Source organism: Caloenas nicobarica, chromosome 8 (genome assembly GCF_036013445.1).
Source record: "Caloenas nicobarica isolate bCalNic1 chromosome 8, bCalNic1.hap1, whole genome shotgun sequence".
Lineage (NCBI taxonomy): Eukaryota > Metazoa > Chordata > Aves > Columbiformes > Columbidae > Caloenas > Caloenas nicobarica.
The window spans coordinates 16842666-16862534 of NC_088252.1; the positions used below are offsets into that span (position 1 = coordinate 16842666).

A 19869-nucleotide genomic window follows, 5' to 3' on the forward strand; every position below is an offset into this window, starting at 1 on the left:
TAACAGTATTTGCCATTCAAGTCAACTGATTTTAGACAGATGTTTGTCTCTGGTGTTTTAGTCTAGACATCTATGATTTACAATCTGAAGCCCATCTGAGGAATTGCCATGGGAGTATGCTTATTTTCAACGCTTGAAGTATTGCAACATACTCTTTGCAAGTGTTTTTGCAGTAGCGGCTGATGAGCCAACCATCAGAAAAGGTCTATTTTAGCAAAAGAATCCCACTTGTTTGTCCAGATTAGGGCAGCAAAATACTCCATTTCTGTTCAAAACAACAACAAAAATATTCCAGTCCAAAATGCTGCCTGTAAATTGAAACTCTAGAATCATATGGGCCTATTAAAAACCAAACAAACAAAAAACCAGGGAAAACCCACCCGGGAATGTACAAGAATAGCAGGAGACATGAAGAATCTACCTTGCCCATCTCCATTCTCTGTGGCTGAACAATTATACTTGTTTAACCTTTCCTAATACTTCAGTATTTGTGGGACCAGGTACTTGTCCCGGGCACGTCTTGTCCCCTCCCAACCCCACGTCAGGAGGAGAAGCTCTTGGTGCACAAGGCTGTTAATGGAGCCAATTGACTTCATTTGGACCCTCTTGTTAAATTAGTGAAGTGTGAGGAACCCAAAAAGCGAGGTGTGCAGGATGGCATGGGAGGTCCTGCAGGTGAGGAGTGAGACAATTCTTTATGCTCTCAGTGTAAATATCTCAAAATGCAATGCACTTAGTGTTTGAAACATACATTTGCTGTTTGAAAATTTATTAATTCGTAGTTCTAAAAATGAGAATTTAACCTACTTTCCTCTTCAAATTCGGATACAATGCAGCCTCTGCGTAACAGCTTGTAGCGCTGAGATGGCTCTGAACAGGGCATGTTCAGAGCAACTGATGCATCTGAGTTCATTTCCTGTTTTTATGGGTTACTGTATTATTTCTAGAATATGCCCCAAATCAGAACGCAACATCTGGGAGGCACACAGTGGAGAAGAGCATGCTGCGAAGTTAGAATCTCTTGGTTCTTATATTGAAGTGTAGAGTGCTGTTGTTTAACTACAAATTGAATGTACTTGAGCCTTCTGCGATGTGTAGCAGGTCAAGTAGCAAACAAAGGTAAAATAAACCATTTTTCAAGGGTCTTTAGTGTAAACAGCAAAGGTCCTGTCATGCAAATAAGCCAGAAAAAGTTCCTGGAGCTGTCTGCTTGATGTGTTTGCAACAGATTTCTGAGTATTTTGGTTTGATATTTGGTTGAGTGAGTTTGCACATGTTGAATGCATCAGTCAAACCCAGACTGTAGACTGGAGATTATTGTAGGCTCTGTGGCTGTAAGATCCAAGTAGTGAACATGTAAATCAAATACACGTGATTTTAGTTTAATGTTAATAATAACGTACTGAAACGCAGACCAGTCCGGTTTTTATAACCTTATTTTTTAAGTGCTTATGACAAATTAACTTGATAGTCTGGGATGGGGCGGAGGGTAAAAAGCTGTTATAATTTGTGGCTTCTAATGTAGTCAGAGGATTTAGAAAGGATATTGAAAAAACATAAAGCAGTCATAGAAGTTGCAAAGGAGTTTAAGAAACACATTTTACCCACATCGAAAGCGCTTCGGTTTCCACTTTCAAACCCCCTGTTTGCATGGACAGATTCAGGTAAATGTGTTCAATGGCTAAGCCATACAGGAGACCTCAGGCTGATACTTTTTTTTTTTTGATATTTCATTTGCATCTAAATAATCATTTGATGCATGATCCAAGATCATTTGAAATCCATGGGGACATCTCTGTTAAACTTGGGAATGTTTGGTAATGCTTTTGTACTGCTCTTATAAGGTGAAGGGAATTACTTCATGCCACTGAACTGTGATCTGGGTAGAAAATAAACAATTGAGGTGCCAGGCAATGTGAATGGTCGTGTGGTAGACATCCTTTTATTCACATTAAAAATATGACAAATATGTATGGATAAGCTGTATAAAATGTATATGCTGCGTGAGCTGGTGCCATGGGGATGGCCAAGTGCTGGGCACTTTCATTAACCCTGCACTTTGGTAAGCGCTATTGATAATGTTATTTTTGCATCTTTCATGACCCCACCTATGGCAGGTTGAATATAGCATAGGTAGGATTTTTCCTGACATCTCAGACCTCTCCAAAGGTATTTTTTAAAGCTGCGGTTTTATGCCCTCAAGCACTTAATATTGTAAAAACTGCTCCTTCTTTTCTCTTTAATATGGAGTTGTGGAGTTGCTTTCATCTACAAATTCATACTCATCTAAGGACAAATATTCATATCTTGATCAGCAGCAAATTTAAGATCCTGTGTCCTAGTAACTTAAGTAGACACCTGGGAGTTGAATCTTCTGCTGCCTTCTACTGTGTGTGAGCAGAACTGAGTTAGCACCTGAATTAGCTCTTCTCTAGGAGACACTGCACCTCAAAATCATGGTGGTATGTATATGTGAGAGCTCTTTACATCCTACTTTAAAGGTTTTTATCAAGTGGCCTGACGTACTCATGTTAGCTTGGCCTAACAAGCAGTTTTAGGCTGTAGCTGAAAGGCTGGGAAAAATGTTCACCACACCTTTACTGCAAAGGAAGGAAGATGAATGGAAGAATCCAGGATTTTTTTTTTAAATTTTATTTTCCTTGTCATCACCTTGTTTGGTCCGTAAGCTGCTTTGAGAATAACCAAGTGGAGGGAGAAGACACATGTGCCTGACGGTGCAAAGGGGTCTGTTTGTGCTTATTTCATTGAGGAAATTGTTCCGGAACAGCTGCTCATCCATGTGAAAATGCAAACCCTTGGGTCCTGGCCAAGGTCAGCAAGTCCTGGGTCATTTGTTTTAGTAAAGCAGCCAATTTGCCCTTTAATTATCTTTCATTTTCGTTTGGTCACACCTCTTGCTTCAGAGATTTGCTTCCTGAGAAGCACCCTATGTAGTGGAAGATGTGATACCAGTTTTGTTGTGAATCAGAGGAAGGCATAATACTGTTTCATGAATTACTTATAACTGTTAAGCTTTATAAAAAATAGCACATTTATGTGGCTGGATTTAATTTTCTAATTACCTAGTGCAGTACGTTCTTGTTATTAAAATACACAGGATTCTTAAATTTCAAAGCAAAAGTGCCCAAATCACTAAATTTCTTGTTCTCTGCTAATGCAGGTATTGCAGTGTGAAATGTTGTTAGTACATGTTTGCTAGAAACAGGGCCGAGAAATTCCTGAACTTCAGAGAGTTTTCAGTAGCTGGTCTCAAAATGGGAACTTCGTAACAAAGCCTGGTAGGGTTAGTAATCAGCTACGCAAAATGCTCAGTAGAAATGAGGAATAAAACACATGCCCATGTGCTGGAACTGGATGTGAAAAATACTCTACAGTGGGTGGTCATAATTTAGTAACAAAGGGAGAAAAGCAATGCTCTATAAGCAGTGAGGAAAGGAAAGTAATGTATTAAAATTACTTCTTTGGCCTATAATGCAAAAAAAAAAAAAAAGGAATATGAAAGATGCATTGCTATAGTTGGAGGAACTGAAATGCCATATTTTGGCTTCTATAATTTAAGGACAAAACCTAATTAAACTAAAGCGATCTTTAATGCGTGCATAAAAGGTCACTCAGGAACAAGAAAAAAGCACACCGATTCCAAAACTGGTTTTATACAAGAATTTTAAATGTGTAATGGATTGCAACCAAAGCTATAATTAGCCTTGAAAACCTTGGGATGGAAATTTCTCAAGAAGATTGTGACATGATTCCTGAAGGAACAAAAATGGCCAGAAGAAGTGACAACCTCTTGGTGGGGGCACTGAGAGACAGAGACTTGCTTTAATCTGCCGCTTCACACAATAACCCGTTATACAAGAGGGGTTAGAATGATTGTTGTCATTTTTGTCAGACTAAATGTGCAGGTGTTTTTTAAAAGGCTGCAGATTTGCAAAACCTTTTTGGTTATCAAAAATGGTTAAAATAATTAGCTTCCGCGTGTCAGAGGAGTGACAGAGCAGTGCAAAGAGGGACCATGTGGCGAGGAGGAGGAGGAGAGGCTCTTACTGTGCCAAGCTGTTCGTTAGCTCTGCCACAATAGGAGACCGAGTCGCCTCTTTTACTGTCGCTTAATTATTAATACGTGTTATAAATATGAAAACTTTGTGCTTGTGGAGCAGGAGATGAGTGTGGTCTGTCACCTGCCTGGCTGATGGACTTGGGTGCCTTCTGACTCCCCTGCTTCTCCTCTTATTTCAGAGGTGGGGGATTAATTTCCTTGCACCTGCATCTTGGATGGAGCCAGCTCCAGCATTTTGGGGCAGCCCTCCAGAAGCTGATGGAGACGCTCTGTATTCACGGTGTCTGCATTCAGGATGGAATTTGGGCTCTTGCTTTGTCAGTGAGAAGTGGCCAAAGCTCTTCTGGCTCGGTTTCGTTATGAACTTGGGAGACGGCCTCTGTTTGTTAACAGGTTTGAAAAGTATTAGAGCGAGCTCATTTCAGTGTACAGCATCTGTGTTAGAACAAACTGCCTTTTTCTCATTTAAATTAAATTTTGTATTGAACCATGAGTTTCAATTAAAACTTGCAAAGTTCTAATTCCATAGAGGACACATTACATATATCCATCCTGTGAATACAACCAACTGAGGAACATCCTTCTCTAAATGTCGACTTTTTAACAGTTCAAAAATATTTGACATAACCAAAAATACTCAAAAAACCCGCCACCAAACCAAAAAAGTTTAAATTTTGTGAGTGTGAACTGGTAAGTCATTTCATTGCAAGAATCGTCTTTAATAATTCCTGAGACTCATCATGCTGTGGAGATGGGGTCTGTATTTTAGCCACTACCACTTGAAGTTGTTTTGATACTGTTGATGAGAGAGATGAAGTAATGTATGCTAAAGTCATTTGGCTAACCTTGAAATCAAAGCACTGGAAACAAAATCTAGCTGCAAATCACTAGGCTGTCGTTCTTTTAAAACCTGTTATTCAAATGACTTTAACAGTTTGTGGGTCATACGAAAGGTTAAGAATTGTCTTGCATGGTGCATGTTTTGATGATAAAACACAATTTCATTTTTTTTATGAAGTGGAAGTGTTACAGTCAACAGTATCAGTGTGGGAGTTTGATTTCTTCCTGCAGGTAGATCACAACTCCATATGAGCAGCTGGCACAAGGTTAAGAAGGATAGATATGAGGCATGCTGAGCGAAGTGTTTCTCATTTGTTGTATAGAGACTATCTGATCTGTATGTAGAAGCTCCACAACTGTTCCGTTTTTGAATTTGTTTCCAAGTCAGAGTACCTGTGTTTGAGAGAGACTGGCTAGAGCCAGTATGACTATAACTAGATTACATTTTGGTGAGGGGCTCAAACAAGTTGAACATGAAAGCTTTAGTCTATTAAGCAACATTTATATGTAATATTTAAATTACTGTTTGTTTAAACTGAGGATTTTTGATTTCATAATGACTTTTTTCCTTGCAGTTTTTCACATTTGAGAAGTCACTGACAATGAGTCGTGTAACAATGTTAAATGTTCATTTTACCTAATCTCAGGCATGTTCCATCCTGAAGAACTGAAGAGTGTTTGATAATCCAGTGTGTATTGTGTCTCCCAAAAATGTGTGTTTATCGGCATTGACTGTTACGTACAGATGTACTGTCCAACTTACTGTGAAGTGAAACTTGGCAGTGTATATAGACCGGAGTAGATTCAGAGGAAAAAATATAAAACCTTATTCTTCAAAAGAAATTTTCGGAGATGTTTTGATAGGTAAAGCACACTTACTCAACATCTATGAGAAGTTCCTTTTGTAACCAGTTGTCACTTCCTATTTTTGATGGGTTTAAATAGAGCCATTTAAATGGCAACTCCTGCCAATAGTTGCTTACTACTCATGCTGATTTTTTTTTTTTTTCCATTCACACTAAAATTATTGACTCTCTGGGGAGATATATAATGTTGAAAGGACTATAGAATAAGGTGAGGGAAGAGAACACATATGAGCTGAATAAGAAGTAATATTGACTTTTTTTTATTGGGGCTGTAGTATAGGTGAAGTTCTCTACATAGTTAAATATAGGGAAGTATGAAGAGCCTAAAATGACTTCTTTTAATTTAAACTTTGGAGTTTCTATGTGCTTAATACACTTGATAAATTACCATATTTCAGATCTAGATGTGACGGGTAAAAACCATATATGCTGATTAGACTATAAATAACTGGATAGAGAAAACGAACCAAGATCAGAGGAGACCTAAATAACTGGGGCAGATTCCTGTGAGTAATTTGCATTTTGAGGGGCTGAGAATTCCTGCTTATTGTACGATCAGCAGCCTGAGGAGTATAAAAATCTAGGTAAATAGAGAATGACTTCCTGATAATTTAATGTGGACTGGTTTTGCTGGTATCAGACAACAGATTGCGGCTCACTTTGCTGTTGGGAATTTCATTAGATTTGTCTAAACTTCAGGGGCAGTCACTTCTAAAGGCCATTAGATCCCATCTTTGCCTGAAGTGCTTCGTATGTTTTAGTGTTTAGCTTCCTTGTCTAGAATGTGATACGATTTGGAGAAGTTAGATGGCTTCTCCATCAGGTAAACTAATGAAGTTGTCTTTTGCATTATTAGTCAAAGCTAAAATTCCATTTACAATAGCCAGGTGCAGAATTGTCTCAGCTCTTTTCAAGAGTTTGACTGTGAATATTTTCTTAATCCATGGCAAATAGTTAGTGTAAAAGGTTAATGCAAACATTTGAATATGTAATAAGACAGTAATGAAATTAACTTTTCTTTTTCAAAGTAGTAAACTCTCATTGCAACCATCTATCTAATGTTTGGGGGCTTCATTTTATTGACTGTTCTGTGTGATGTTCCCAGTTTTAATGGCTGAATCAATGAGCAGTTGAGCAAGCTATTTCCATTTTATCTAGATGCTTTCTTTCAGCTGTGAGGCTCTGTTTGCAAAAGTCAAATGGTTATGGCACTTGCTTTGTTATAGTTGTACTCAGTGCCTGAAAATGGAACTTGCATGTTCAGGGCTGGATTTCGGAGTGGAAACCATAAGCTTCTTGCTTGTATAACCACATTCCAAGGTTAGTCTGAATAGCTGAGATAATGAATTTGGTCTTTTGTGCATTCTTAAATAGATAGTTTTTCACATATGTGATTTTTTTTTTCCCTACATTTGGACACTTTCCTTGGGAGCTGCTTAATTCCAGGCTGCACAGTTTCTGCTTTGTTCTCCACTCCCATGCCTTCGACAAGAATAACTTAACCAGATTTCAATATAGGAATTGTGGGCTGCTAAAGGACATATTGTGTTACTGCTTAATGCTGTATAAGTTGATCAGAGGGTAATATAAAGTCTATGTTTTTAGTTGTTTTATGATGAAAATATTTTTTAAACTGAATATATGGTAAAGTCATTGAACAATGATCTTATTCTCAGAATGGTGGCGCAAGGCATTTTCCATATACCAGAAATTAGTGGAGCTGCTCATTTTGTTATTGCAGGCTTCAAAAATAAAGCTATTTTTAGCCTTTCTGAGCAATTGTGCGTTTTTTTTAACTGAAAAAAACTAATATCTTATTTCTCTTTCTATTAGGACCAGCAGAGGTTCCCATGATGTCACCCAATGGATCCATTCCCCCTATTCATGTGCCTCCTGGTTATATCTCACAGGTATGCTTCCTGAAGAATTAAAATGTGTATAAAAGCAACAGCATTGATCCATATAGAGAAGTCTACTTGTTTGAAGTTTAATTTAGATATCTTAATGAAAATTGTAATACACATCTTCATACTCCTTCTCTTTACTGACAGTAGACGCACATTTTTACAAGTGAGCATGTGTGCGCACCTTCACACACCAGTATGTACATCAGGTTTTGTTTTTTTTAACACTAGCAAAAGTTAAGCATACAGGTTGAGCCTATATGTGCAACTTCTCTCCTTCTATTAGCCGATGACTTAGTGACAGTCAGAAGGGGTAGAAGACTGATGGAAGTGACAGAAGAAGCCGCTGTAGCTGTAAATTATGCTGTTGATCCTCAAGATCTCCCCAGCAGAAATCCTGCAATGTATTGAGAACTGGGGGGTTTGGTTTGTTTTCAGAAATAAATGTGATTTAATTATCTGTTTATGTAAAAAAAATTGAGAAAGCCTTTCACAAAGCTGTTAGGTTTTGGAACTCTTGAAGAGCCATTGCTATTCTATGTAAATAACCATTTCAGATGACCAACTTGTTTGTGTTCCTTCCATCTTCTGCTGAGCTTAGACTCCTTCTGAAGTAATAAAGAAAAAAAAAAAACGAAAGAGAAAAAGAGAAAAAAAGGTTGATGTAAGGCAAAATAGCTGTGAAAAATACAATAAATCAAATAATTTCACCACTTTCATTGAGACCTGAACTGGACTGAAAGCTTCATTAAACGTATACAAAGGATTTTAGATATCCTTGATAAATAGCATATGAACATTTGATACACATATTCTGGCATCTCGTTAAGTAGAAAATAGATGATGTCTTGGGATCCCTTCCCCGCCTCAGGAAACATGTGAGCTTGTGTAATTCTGAAAAATTGTGGATGGCGTCATACTCAAATCCCACAAAGTACTGCAATTGCTCTGTGGTATTTTAACTTTTGAACAGCATGAAAACATGTCTCGAGTGCAGGGGACCCTGTTACCAAGCAAGGAGAGAAGGAGGGCAGGACGGCAGTGTGGTCCAGCGTCCTCCTGCTCCCCAGGCATCCCGGGGCGGGTGGTTGGGCTTTGCTTTGCGAGAGCGTTTGCAATGTAATACTCCTCATGGGCTCACTTAATTGAATAGATTGACCTAGATCATGCAGAGGAATTTTTAAAAGATTTACTCTTCCTTTGAAATAACTTTAACACCTTTTTGTTATTAAAAAGTTTATACCTCTCAGCCCCTGTACTGAGATAAATGGTTGGGTGTAAGTGAAACGCTTTCCAAACCAGAGGGATGAAATCTTCCAGATGTATCTCTGTCTGAACCCAGCTCCTCTTTAATGCTTTTTGTGGGGCACCATAATAATTCCTCTAAAGCAGCCTTTAAGTAGTTTCTTAACAAAAACAAACAAACAAACAAAACCAAAACAAAAAACCACCACAAAAAAACCCACCACCCAACCCAAAACCCTCTTCTGAAGAAATTTTTCCAAGGAGCTGGAAAATATGTTGTAAAGTTTTAGGGGAAAACTCTATTTAGTGGTTTTCGGCAGCGGAATGTGTGTTCTGCTGTGTGGCGACTGAGCCTCTTGCCTTTCAGACTGCTGCACATTAAATAGTAATTGGAAGTGTGTAGTAATCAAATTAGCTCTTATTGTAGTAAATGTCCCTGCCTTATTTGCTCTTGCTTTTGTCTATTGCCTCATAGTTAAAAACTCTAATTTATGATAAACAATGAGAACACAACTTAAATTTAGACTTTAAAGTGATACAGCAAAGTAATGCACTCTTGAGATATGAATCAAAATATATTTGTTTTTATTTGATTTGTCCCTAAAGTATACATTGAAGAGTCAGAAAGCAGATACCCCTGCAGAAAAGTAACGATGCCTATTAAAAAAAGACATGAAATCTTCTTTTCCGTTTTGTTATGCCAAGCCTGTTGTAGCTGTGAATATTAGCCTTAAATATTACAGTAGTTATCTAGTGGTTGCAATCCTAGATTAAAATGATGCTTCGTTACCTCTTTGGTATTATGAAAACGATCAGCAAAAAATGGGCAGGAGGTTGTGTGCCCTGCAAGATCAGCTCCACTGGTAACAGTGGAAAAATAGTTAGATTCTGTTTCTAGACTTTAAGGACAATATTAGTAGTCGTGACTAGAAGCCAGGTTTGGTGATGTTAAGGAGATGTTCCTAATGATGAGGCTTAGCCAGGGTAGGAAAAAGTCCAGGGAAGTAATAGAAGACAAATAGACACCACCAGTTCAGATCTTCCATGCTATGGTTTTACTCTCAAAGACTGGTTATTTTGCATTTCCTTTTCAGCAGATGCTGCTGAGATGCTGTGCATCTCTGGCAGATGGAAACTCTCGGATCAGAGTTCATGTCTCCACAATTCTTTGTTGGCTAAGGGTTAGTTAAATATAAAAGAGAAAAAAAGTTCCTTGCTCTGTTCTTGGTGGACAATATTGCTACTGAGAAAGTTAATTTTGGAAGGTGGCATGGTAGAGAAATTTGTATTAAATGCTTGCAAAGTCAACGGTTTTCGTTTCAACTGCTGGATGTTGATGGACAAGAAGGGAGCAGCTCCTACAACTTGGTCAGGAGCTGGGCACAAGCTGTTAATGTCTCTTTCAGTTCTAAGCTGTGGATGGAGCTGGTTTCTTCCACAGGAGCCCTGGGACCATGCCCTTGGCTGGGATGTCCACATGAGGCTATATGCCTTTGGGATCTGTGGCCCAATTCCTCTTCTTAGCTCCCAGAGCAGTCCAGCTGCCTGGTGTCAGCATAATCTGAAGATTAAAGATCATGTTTTGGATGCCAAGCTATGAGATTTGAGGACAATCTCATGGGTTGTTGTTTCTGCTTTTCACAGTGTATGTTTGAGAAGAGGCTCGAAGGAGGATTTGGGGTGTTCTAATAAGGAGAACTAGGGCAATGGAAATATCAAAAGCTCTATCGTGTACTTGTTTGCCAAGGGCTATTGGCTGAGAGCTGCTCTCTCTGAAATAAATCTGGAGCAATTCCACTGGAGTTTGAGGAATTGCTCATGTGTAGCTGGACATGAAAATTTGGCTTGAAACTCCACTTCTGATTTTATTTACAGAGCTGTTAGTATGTGTTCTCTGCCACAGGTATTTTAAGGCTAAAGGCCCAGCTTACTAGTTGCAGTATGAAGTATGCTTCATGCCAGTAAGACTCCTTTTGTCAGGAGGTAATGTTGTGGTCGTGTAGTTTGAACTATACAACTCAAGCCATGGTCCTGCAGTTCAGTATTCCTGCATCAGGCACGTTACATTTGACAGAACTAGAGCGTAACTTCTAGAAAGAAAGACTTCTAGAAAGGAGTCTTCAAATGACATTTAAAGTGTTAGAAAATCCATCACATTCTCAGGAATCAGGATTTTGGTCTTGGATATATTCTGTGCCCTGAGAGAGGTGTTCTCCTCCGAAACCATGTTTCGGTAGCATAAGCTTTTAGCTGCAGACTTTCTGGTTTTGTAAGGCTTACTGCTCATGGGGATTCTGTGTTTTGTAGACGGCGATCGATCAAGTCATCCTTTAACAAGATGATCCTCGCCAACACTCTGAACAAAAGGAAGGTTGTGCAGATCTCGTATTCATATGGAGCAAGCCATAAAGTGATGATCCTTTTAGGTTCACGAGCATTGGTCCTGAAGATCTGTGTAATTCTAGATTTATTATATCCCAACATTATTGCCAGCATTGTAGATGTTCTTCTGCCTATTTTCCAGATTCAAGGTACAGATTTAATACTGATGTTTGTATGTGATGGATGACAAAGATAGTGATGCAGACTTGCCAGGGCTGGTATTAACTTGGGTTGGCATCTTTAATAAATTAAGTGAATAAATAAAACATTGACATCCAAGTTCCTTGCAGATGAGCTCATTCTGTACTGTTTTCTGGTACAGATTGATTTATGAATGAAGTTTCATCTTAGTTTATGAAATTCCCAAAGTATTGGTCGTGGTCCACCCAGTGGCCATGCTCCAAATGTCCTTGCTGAATCTAGCCTGCAAAGTTTAAGTGAAATAAGAAAATTTTCTTGAAAGCAAATGGAAATTAATTCCATATTACTATATTATACCCATTCAGGAAACATGTGTTACAGGATGAGAGTGATTGTTTTCCTTTAAGTAGAACTCACAAAATATAGGTACAGTTAACCCATGCAAAATTAACTTGCCTGTCTTTTTCCTGGAGGTATAGCATTACATTTCGATGGAGAAAAGTGAGAGAACATGGAGTAGTGATGTACTTTGAATATGTGAATTATCTCTAGTTAGATTGTGTTTTCATTGCTACAGTGGTATCTTTAATGTATTACAAATAACATTTAAAATGGTGTTCTCAAAATGTGGCAACCGATGAGGGAGGCAATTTTATTGTATATGAGTATGATGTTCATCCAGATTATCTTGAAAGATCGCCTATCTACCTCACTTAGCAATTAAGGTCCCTAAAATACCAGGGCGGGGTGGGGGGGAAACAACAAACATAAAACTATGCTATAATAATGTTGTTATTGAAGTGGCATGCCAGTTACACCAGCAAGCACGAAAAATAACAGCAAAAGACAATTTACCTGGTAACTATTTGAAAAACACAAAATAGTGAAAGTTTAGCTCTAGGTGCTGAATGACCAGAGAGGTATGTTTTCTGTAAATATAAACTGCTAAAATTAGTAATGGCAATTACTTTTAATATTCGAGTTGCATCTAGAGACCTCAACAGGTATTAAGGTTTCATTGCTTCTGGGCACTAAAGTAGAGACGGTTTAGCAGACAGTGTGTTTCCAGATGAATTTATTATCTTCATGACAAATGGTTTTTAAGCTTATACAAAGAATTGCAGATTTCTTCTTTAAACAGCAAAGTTCAACCTCTCTGCTAAGTTACGTGACTTACATTAATGGATCAAAACTAATTTGCTCTTTCATGAACTGAAACTGTTGTCTCCCACAATGGCACTACCAGAATCCACCCACTGCAAGTTTTACAAATCAAGAGATATCTATAGTCTTAGCTTGTGCTGGTTTTATAGCTATCTAATGCATATAATAAATAATAGATTGGATTACCAATTTTATGATCTGTTAAGTACACAATAGGCTATTTAAAGATTGTGTACAGCTTCAGAAATTTACATATATGTATCTCTAATGTGTAGTTTAGGCATGAAATGTCCTGTAGGATACGGAAATAAAGTTTTGGTTGTGTTGGTTTTTTGTTGGTGTGTGGTTGGGTGGGTTGGTTGGTTTGTTCTTGGTTTGGTTTGGTTTTTTTGTGCAAGGTCTCCTGAGTTTCTGTATTCATTTGGAACACAGGGACATGAGGCAACAGGAATGCAGTCAGCATTCGTGGCCTGGGAGGAAAGAACTGAAAGATATTAATGTTAAGTCACTTAGCTTTTTGATGAAAGTCATTTGGAAGGCTGGCTCATCCCCTGATCTCTGGCTTTTCTCTCACTACCGCTGGTGTTTTATAGTTTCATCTAGCAGGATAATGTCATCAAAAAGGTATTTGAAGGAAGTCTGAGCTTTCCTTGTAGCTCTCTAGAACATAGTTCAGGAAGAGAAATCCTAGTAATTTTAAAGATGGGTTTACACTGAGTGCTGCTACAGAGTACAAACTTTCTATTCTTTAACATATTTGTCTTTCACTAGGGCACAAAATATATATGTAGCCTGGTCTAGATGCAAAGATAAGAGCATATACCCACCATGGAAGACTCAAGTTATCTCTGAGGCTTGGACTAGTGAAAGCCGTGATGAAAAACTGTCACATCAAGATGTAGAAACTTGCTGTCTCTAATTAGAGCGTGATCCAAATCTAAGAGAGTGAAGTCCAGCATTTCTGTATGTGGTCCTAAATAAGTAGTTCTGTGTATCCTGTATGTGCTAAATGGAATAGCATTTTCCTCTTCTCTGGGTTTTGGAGTGCAGGTTTCAGAGCTGGTGCCAGGAGGCAGAGTAGAAACAGTAGCAGGAATGGGAGGCCTGAAAATGCAGCAGTTAAATGGGTGTGATAGTCTAAATCTCTGAGGTTCAGCCGTCTTTTGAAGACTCTGTAAAGTCTTCGAAATTTAAAGCTAGCAGATGACAAATTGCTAGTTGAGGCTGTAAGTTTAGAAGTTAGGATCAAATATGTTAAGCTAAACAATTCCTATTCTGGTTACTCAGCATAGCAAGCAACACATTTTTTTTCATGTCAAACATCAGTTACAAGTGAGGCTCTGTAGGAGGCCAGCCAGCCCACAGAAATTGGCCGTGTCTGTGGTTGCAGCCCATAGCTAACAGGCATAAATTCATATAACTTAGGGACACACGTGGCCTAAGGAGGGCATTTGGTCAGCTAATACTCATTATATTTTACCCTGTGACAACTCATTCGTCCCTCTGCAGCAGAAAAAGTGTGCCCATGCCATGCGTGGTTGCTTCACTTCAAGGTGTACAGAATCATAGAATCATTTCAGTTGGAAGAGACCCTCAGGATCATTGAGTCCAACCATAACCTCACTCTGGCACTAAACCATGTCCCTAAGAACCTCATCTACATGTCTTTTAAACACCTCCAGGGATGGTGACTCCACCACTGCCCTGGGCAGCCCATCCCAACGTGTGACAACCCTTTCTATGAATAATTTTTTCCTAATTTCCAATCTAAACCTCCTCTGGCGCAACTTGAGGCCATTTCCTCTGGTCCTATCACTTGCTACTTGGGAGAAGAGTCCAACCCCCTCCATGCTCCAACCTCCTTTCAGGCAGTTGCAGACAGCGATCAGGTCTCCCCTCAGCCTCCTGTTCTCCAGGCTGAACAGCCCCAGATCCCTCAGCTGCTCCTCACCAGACTTGTGCTCCAGACCCTCACCAGCTTCGTTGCCTCCTCTGCACTCTCTCTCTAGTACCTCAGTGTCTTTCTTGGGATGATCATAAACAATTTTTCTTTGTGGTTCAGACTAAGACACCGTGATGTGATGGGAGTCACTGGAGCGTAGCAGGGTCTCTTCTTCTGATGCTGCTGTGGGGGTAGATAACTCCAGCTAATGTTGGTGGCAATCAACTGAGAGCAGCAGCATCTTATGGCAGGTGCCCTTGATGCACATTCACTTATACAACACATTCATCATGTGTATTATTCTATCCATGTGTCAGTTTAGAAAAAATTAGGTTTGTAACAACCTGTTATATGAAACTAAATTCTGCTTCCTTTGTGGTTTTCTACCTTATGCACGTCAATGTGCTGTATCAAAAGGATAATAATTGTTCTTACACAGTTGTATTTTTATGTTCCAGAAGTGGCAGATTTTTTTTGAATAAGCTTCCAGAAAAGCTTGGCTCTTAAGTCTGGACTGAAATTTGGCTGGTTGACTGTTCTTCAGAAATATAGCTCTGGAAAAATTATAAGCTGAAAAACTTTTTTCGGCCTAAGCACATTTCCACCTTCCTAGATCTGTTTTTACATGCTCTGACTATGGCATTTGGGGCCAAGTTATGCATATTCCAGAGCTGATTTCCACAGATGTATAGACCAGCTCTGTAACAGAAAGAAAAACCTTTTGCCATATGATATGTCTTGCATAGATACCTGTTGTGAACAGAGCAATTCTTTGAAAATTGTGTGTCCACAGAAGGGGTTCCTGCAGAGTACCTGTCTGTGCACACCTGCAGCCTCCCTGCAGTGGCAGTACCAGCTCATTCCCAAGCGTTACTAACTCTGTACTCACTGAGAGTGCTGTCAAAATCAGTGGTAGAAATTTTATGGGCAGAAGGTAAAGTTGGTCCCAATAAGTATTGTTGTTTTAGTGCTTTCTGTTCCTTTCCTAATTGTTTTACTCCCTAAATACAGGTTATTTATCTCTTAACCACATAGTTATCGGTAGCAGCAGAAAGTCTCACGGTGATTAGTGTGGCTCTACTGAGTCTCCAGGAAAAGCCACATCACCACTATGATTACTTCTGCTGATATTAATTTTAGAAATGTGTATTCATGAATAAACCTAAGGACCAACCATTTGCTGATGGGAGAACAAACTGTAAACAGTTCTGTTTTAAAAATATGTTTGGTTCAGATGCTGCATAACATACTTATTTTCCTGCCTTCTCTTTCAGGTCATAGAAGACAGCACTGGCGTCCGGAGGGTGGTGGTTACCCCCCAGTCTCCAGAGTGTTACCCTCCCAGTTATCCTTCAGCCATCTCTCCAACCCATCACTTACCTCCGTACCTGACCCACCATCCCCATTTTATTCACAACTCTCACACAGCTTTTTATCCTCCTGTCACTGGACCTGGGGACATGCCACCACAGTTTTTCCCACAGCATCATCTTCCCCCAACAATATATGGAGAACAAGGTGAGCTGGACAGAAGATACTGGTATTGCACACCTGTGTTCAGCAAGCCTTAAGGGCTAGTGAAACCAAGAGTAGAAATTAATTGGAGAACTTGTAGAGTGGCTTTGTCTACATGGATGGAACCTTGTTTGACATCCAGAGCAAGGGGTGTAGCCATCAAGAGTGCAGCAACACAGAGTAATCCTACGTTGCAACACTAGGTTGCAGAAATAAAACCAGTTTTAACTTACTTTGTAAATACAGTGGGGAAAAAGTATCACATCCCATGCTCCAAACTAGGGACATGAGTCATGCCAGCCACTCGTACTGTGTCAGGATGCAGCCTTGTATAGAAAACCAAGAGAAATAATGTGTCAGTCCTGGCTTGGGAATGAGGGTGAATGGGGAGGGCTGGATCCCAGCACCGCTTGTCGTGGTCACTCCCAGTGGGAAAAGCCGGACACCGTTTCCTGTTGGCTGTAATGTGCCTCCTACCCCCCAACTGTGGTTTTCCAAGCAATAACAAGCTTTTTCTGTTTGTTGTTCTGTTTGAGACTGTGCAGTAAGTCACTGAAAAGCATTGTCTGATACCAGGGAGTAGCATGGCAACCCTAATCAGGCCATGAGTAAATAATTGCAAGAAAAGGAGTGAAAGGGGCATATTTCTGTCTGAACTATACACTCTTGTGTCTCTGCTGGCCTGGAGATAAGTCTTTGTGTAATCTGAAAGAGGGCGTTAACCAAAAAAGTAATTGGCAAAGCTACTTGAGATGTTTAATGTGGAAATCAGTTCAAGATTCATGGTTTAATGTTGCCGCTGAACTACCTGGACCTGAGACCCTTTCTAAAGAATATGTTTAAGCCATATTACCAGAAGTGAGATTCTGCTGGAGTGGAAAGGAAGAGGCAGAAGGAGAGAAAGGGAGGTATCGATGGATGCTACCCCTTGAAGCTTCTGTTGACCGACATTGTAGCATGCTGATTTTAGGCAGTTAGTTGCTGTAAGAATATAACTGTGATCATGTAGCTAGATAAGTAAAGATGAAGGCCAAGATGCACTGAAATAAGAAATAAAAAAGTCTGGCTAGTTGAAACAACCTGGAAAATGGTCATATAGTATGCGTAGCAATCTCAACTTACAGATAAGGCTTGCAACAGCTGGGTAGGATGCCTGTTTGCTTCAGATGTTTATACGATAACTTCTGAACAGATGTAAAAAAAAATAGGAAGAATATATCGAGTACCAATTGTTACTGTGCTAATGAAGGCAAAACTATAATTTTGACATGAATTTGTTCAAGCTTCAGACTCAAAGCGTAGTGGAAAAAGGAAGGCTGAACTACAGAGAAAAGCAAAAAATACTCTGATTCCTGCAAACTGACCTGTCTTAGGTTAGAGATGGTCATTCTTGGAGGGGTGAAGAGGGGATTGTATTTAATGAAGTGTATCTGAGGTGTACGTATGATATTTCTCAAGCTCTTTCTAGACTGCTTTACTTAGCCAAAGCTTCCACTTCGTGCTGCACTTCTCTCCTTAGGCAGGCACAGTTGACATGATTGTAAAGTCTATTATACTGGGAAATTAAATTGCACATAATCAGTGATGGCAGCTTGAAACCAGGGCATCTTGGTTTATTCTGTCCAGTCAGGCCCTGGGGAAGAAACTTCTAAATTGCTGTGAACTTATGAAGGCTTTTTCCTAAATATTAGTCTCCCTGGATTTTTGCTTGAAATCTGTGTTCCTGAAAGACAAAGACTGAAAAGGAGGGGAAAAACTTGTCTTTCTAATTGCTGTATTTTATTTGTTCACATGCACTCATGCAATGAGTTTAAAATCTCTAATAGCAAATGAGCGCACTTACAACGATACAAAAAATTGATCAGTCCTGCAAAAAAGCTTTTTTGAGAAAGAAATCTTTGGTTTGTTTTAAAATCTATCTCCAGGAAAATATGGCATCATTTCATTTGGAAATGGTCAGGAATTTGGTTTCCTGAAAAAACTCAAGTGATTTTTGTTGTTCTGAGTTAACGTGGCTGAATTATTTTGTTTCAGAAATCATACCACTATATGGGATGTCCAGCTATATTACCAGGGAAGATCAGTACAGCAAACCACAGCACAAAAAACTCAAAGACAGGCAGATTGATCGCCAAAACCGTCTGAATAGTCCTCCTTCCTCTATCTACAAAAGCCATATAGGCAGCTGCGCGACGGTATACAATGGTTACGCGAAGAGCCACAACGGAGCGAGCAACGGTGGCAGCGGGGGGGCTCCGGCGGTGAAGAAACCGGAGCGCAGAGCAAGAAGCAGCCCAAAGTCAAATGAACAAGACCCACATGGTAAAGACAGTTTTATTTATTTTTAATTCCTTTTTTATTGCACCTCTCCGGCTTACGACCGCCTATATATGGATCTAGTAACTATGCCAAAAAACACTACCACCCACATGTAAAGACAGTGTTAATACAGTGTGGACTTAAATATAAACGTTGAGCTTGCTGTACTATATTTCTTTTGTAAGATGAACCAGTTGCCTCCCCATCTTTCATGACTACTACTCCCTAGTAGATGCACCATCATTCTCTTTTTATCTGTGGGGAGCAGAAATGCATTTTATGGGCAAGTTCTTGGTTTTCTTTTGCTTTTCATACAGGGATCTTGACAATTCACTGAAATCCTTATGGACAATTGAGCTGTAACCAAAACCTGACTATTAAGTACCACTGCTTTGCATCTGCATAAATGCAGTAAACTTTGTGGCAGTTGCACTTCCCCCTGCCACACCATGCCCTGAAGTCACTGTCAGGCTGCTCTACAGCAAAGGTCATGGTCAAAGCAGAAATAGGAGATAATTTTTCGTATTAAAAGAAAAAAAAAATACCATGGACTCATGTGTGAGCTTTTTCACATCAAAGTCTATTGTTACAGTCCTGCACATATGCCCATACAACAATTTTTGCAGAAAGGTTGTCATGAGGGTTTTGTAATGGCTTCCACCAAGCAGTAGCCTACAATAAGTTTCCACTTGATATTTGTAAGCTTCTAATCATATCTGCTGCTTTATATTTACCTTCTCTGTTTATTCTTGAATTATTTGGGGATTTATGGATTGGTACTTGACTAACACGGCCATACGGGTAATTGGGGTGAGAGTTAAAAGCAATCTGGGAACAGCTGATAATTTTGATTCATGCTGCTAAAATGACAGAGCGTTTAGAATAGCCAAGAAAAAGAATATATGGGAAGCAGCAAGTAGCAAAGCTGTTTAAACTTAGGCTTTTTCTGGGTGTGTATCGATTCAAGCCTGCTAATAGTTAAAAATTTGATGGCGCTGTGTTGCTGCTTCCAAAGTTGCAGAATAGTCTGGAAAGTCTATAATGTGTGTGTGTGTATATATATATATATTAAAAAAATAGGTAGAGAATAAAAGTCTTTATTTAGAAAAGCACTTAGCCAAAAAACTCTTAAGGGGCAAGTAGGAATGTATGAATTTAGAGTGAAACTCAGAGTAATGTGAAGGAGAACTGGAGCCGATGGGGCTGGAGGAGCCCCGTACACAGCTGGAGCAGACACTTGCACACCCCAGATCCCGGTTGCTGCAGAAAACGCTGTGCATCTGCATGGTGGCATTCGTGATGGGGAGGTGGACAACAGGCATTTCTATTCTTGCATTTGCTACCTCTGTGTTTTACGTAAATGCTTGTCCTGCTACTTGTTTCTCAGTAGTAATTTCTTTGAGGGATGTGTTGCTCCTTGCTGAGCACCTCCAAGCGATCTCTGCTGCAGCTGCACTGAGGTTATTACAG

The 19869-nt window shown here is 39.5% G+C and overlaps 1 protein-coding gene across 2 annotated transcripts in view; it reads left to right on the top strand.

The window, feature by feature from the left end:
* Positions 1-19869, top strand: part of FNDC3B (fibronectin type III domain containing 3B) — a 197604-nt gene that overhangs the window by 88630 nt on the left and 89105 nt on the right. For both annotated transcript variants that reach the window (XM_065639992.1, XM_065639993.1), the window contains exons 4-6: positions 7621-7697; positions 15840-16083; positions 18115-18402. In XM_065639992.1, coding sequence (XP_065496064.1) covers positions 7621-7697; positions 15840-16083; positions 18115-18402 — 609 coding nt within the window. The remainder of the gene's footprint in view (positions 1-7620; positions 7698-15839; positions 16084-18114; positions 18403-19869) is intronic.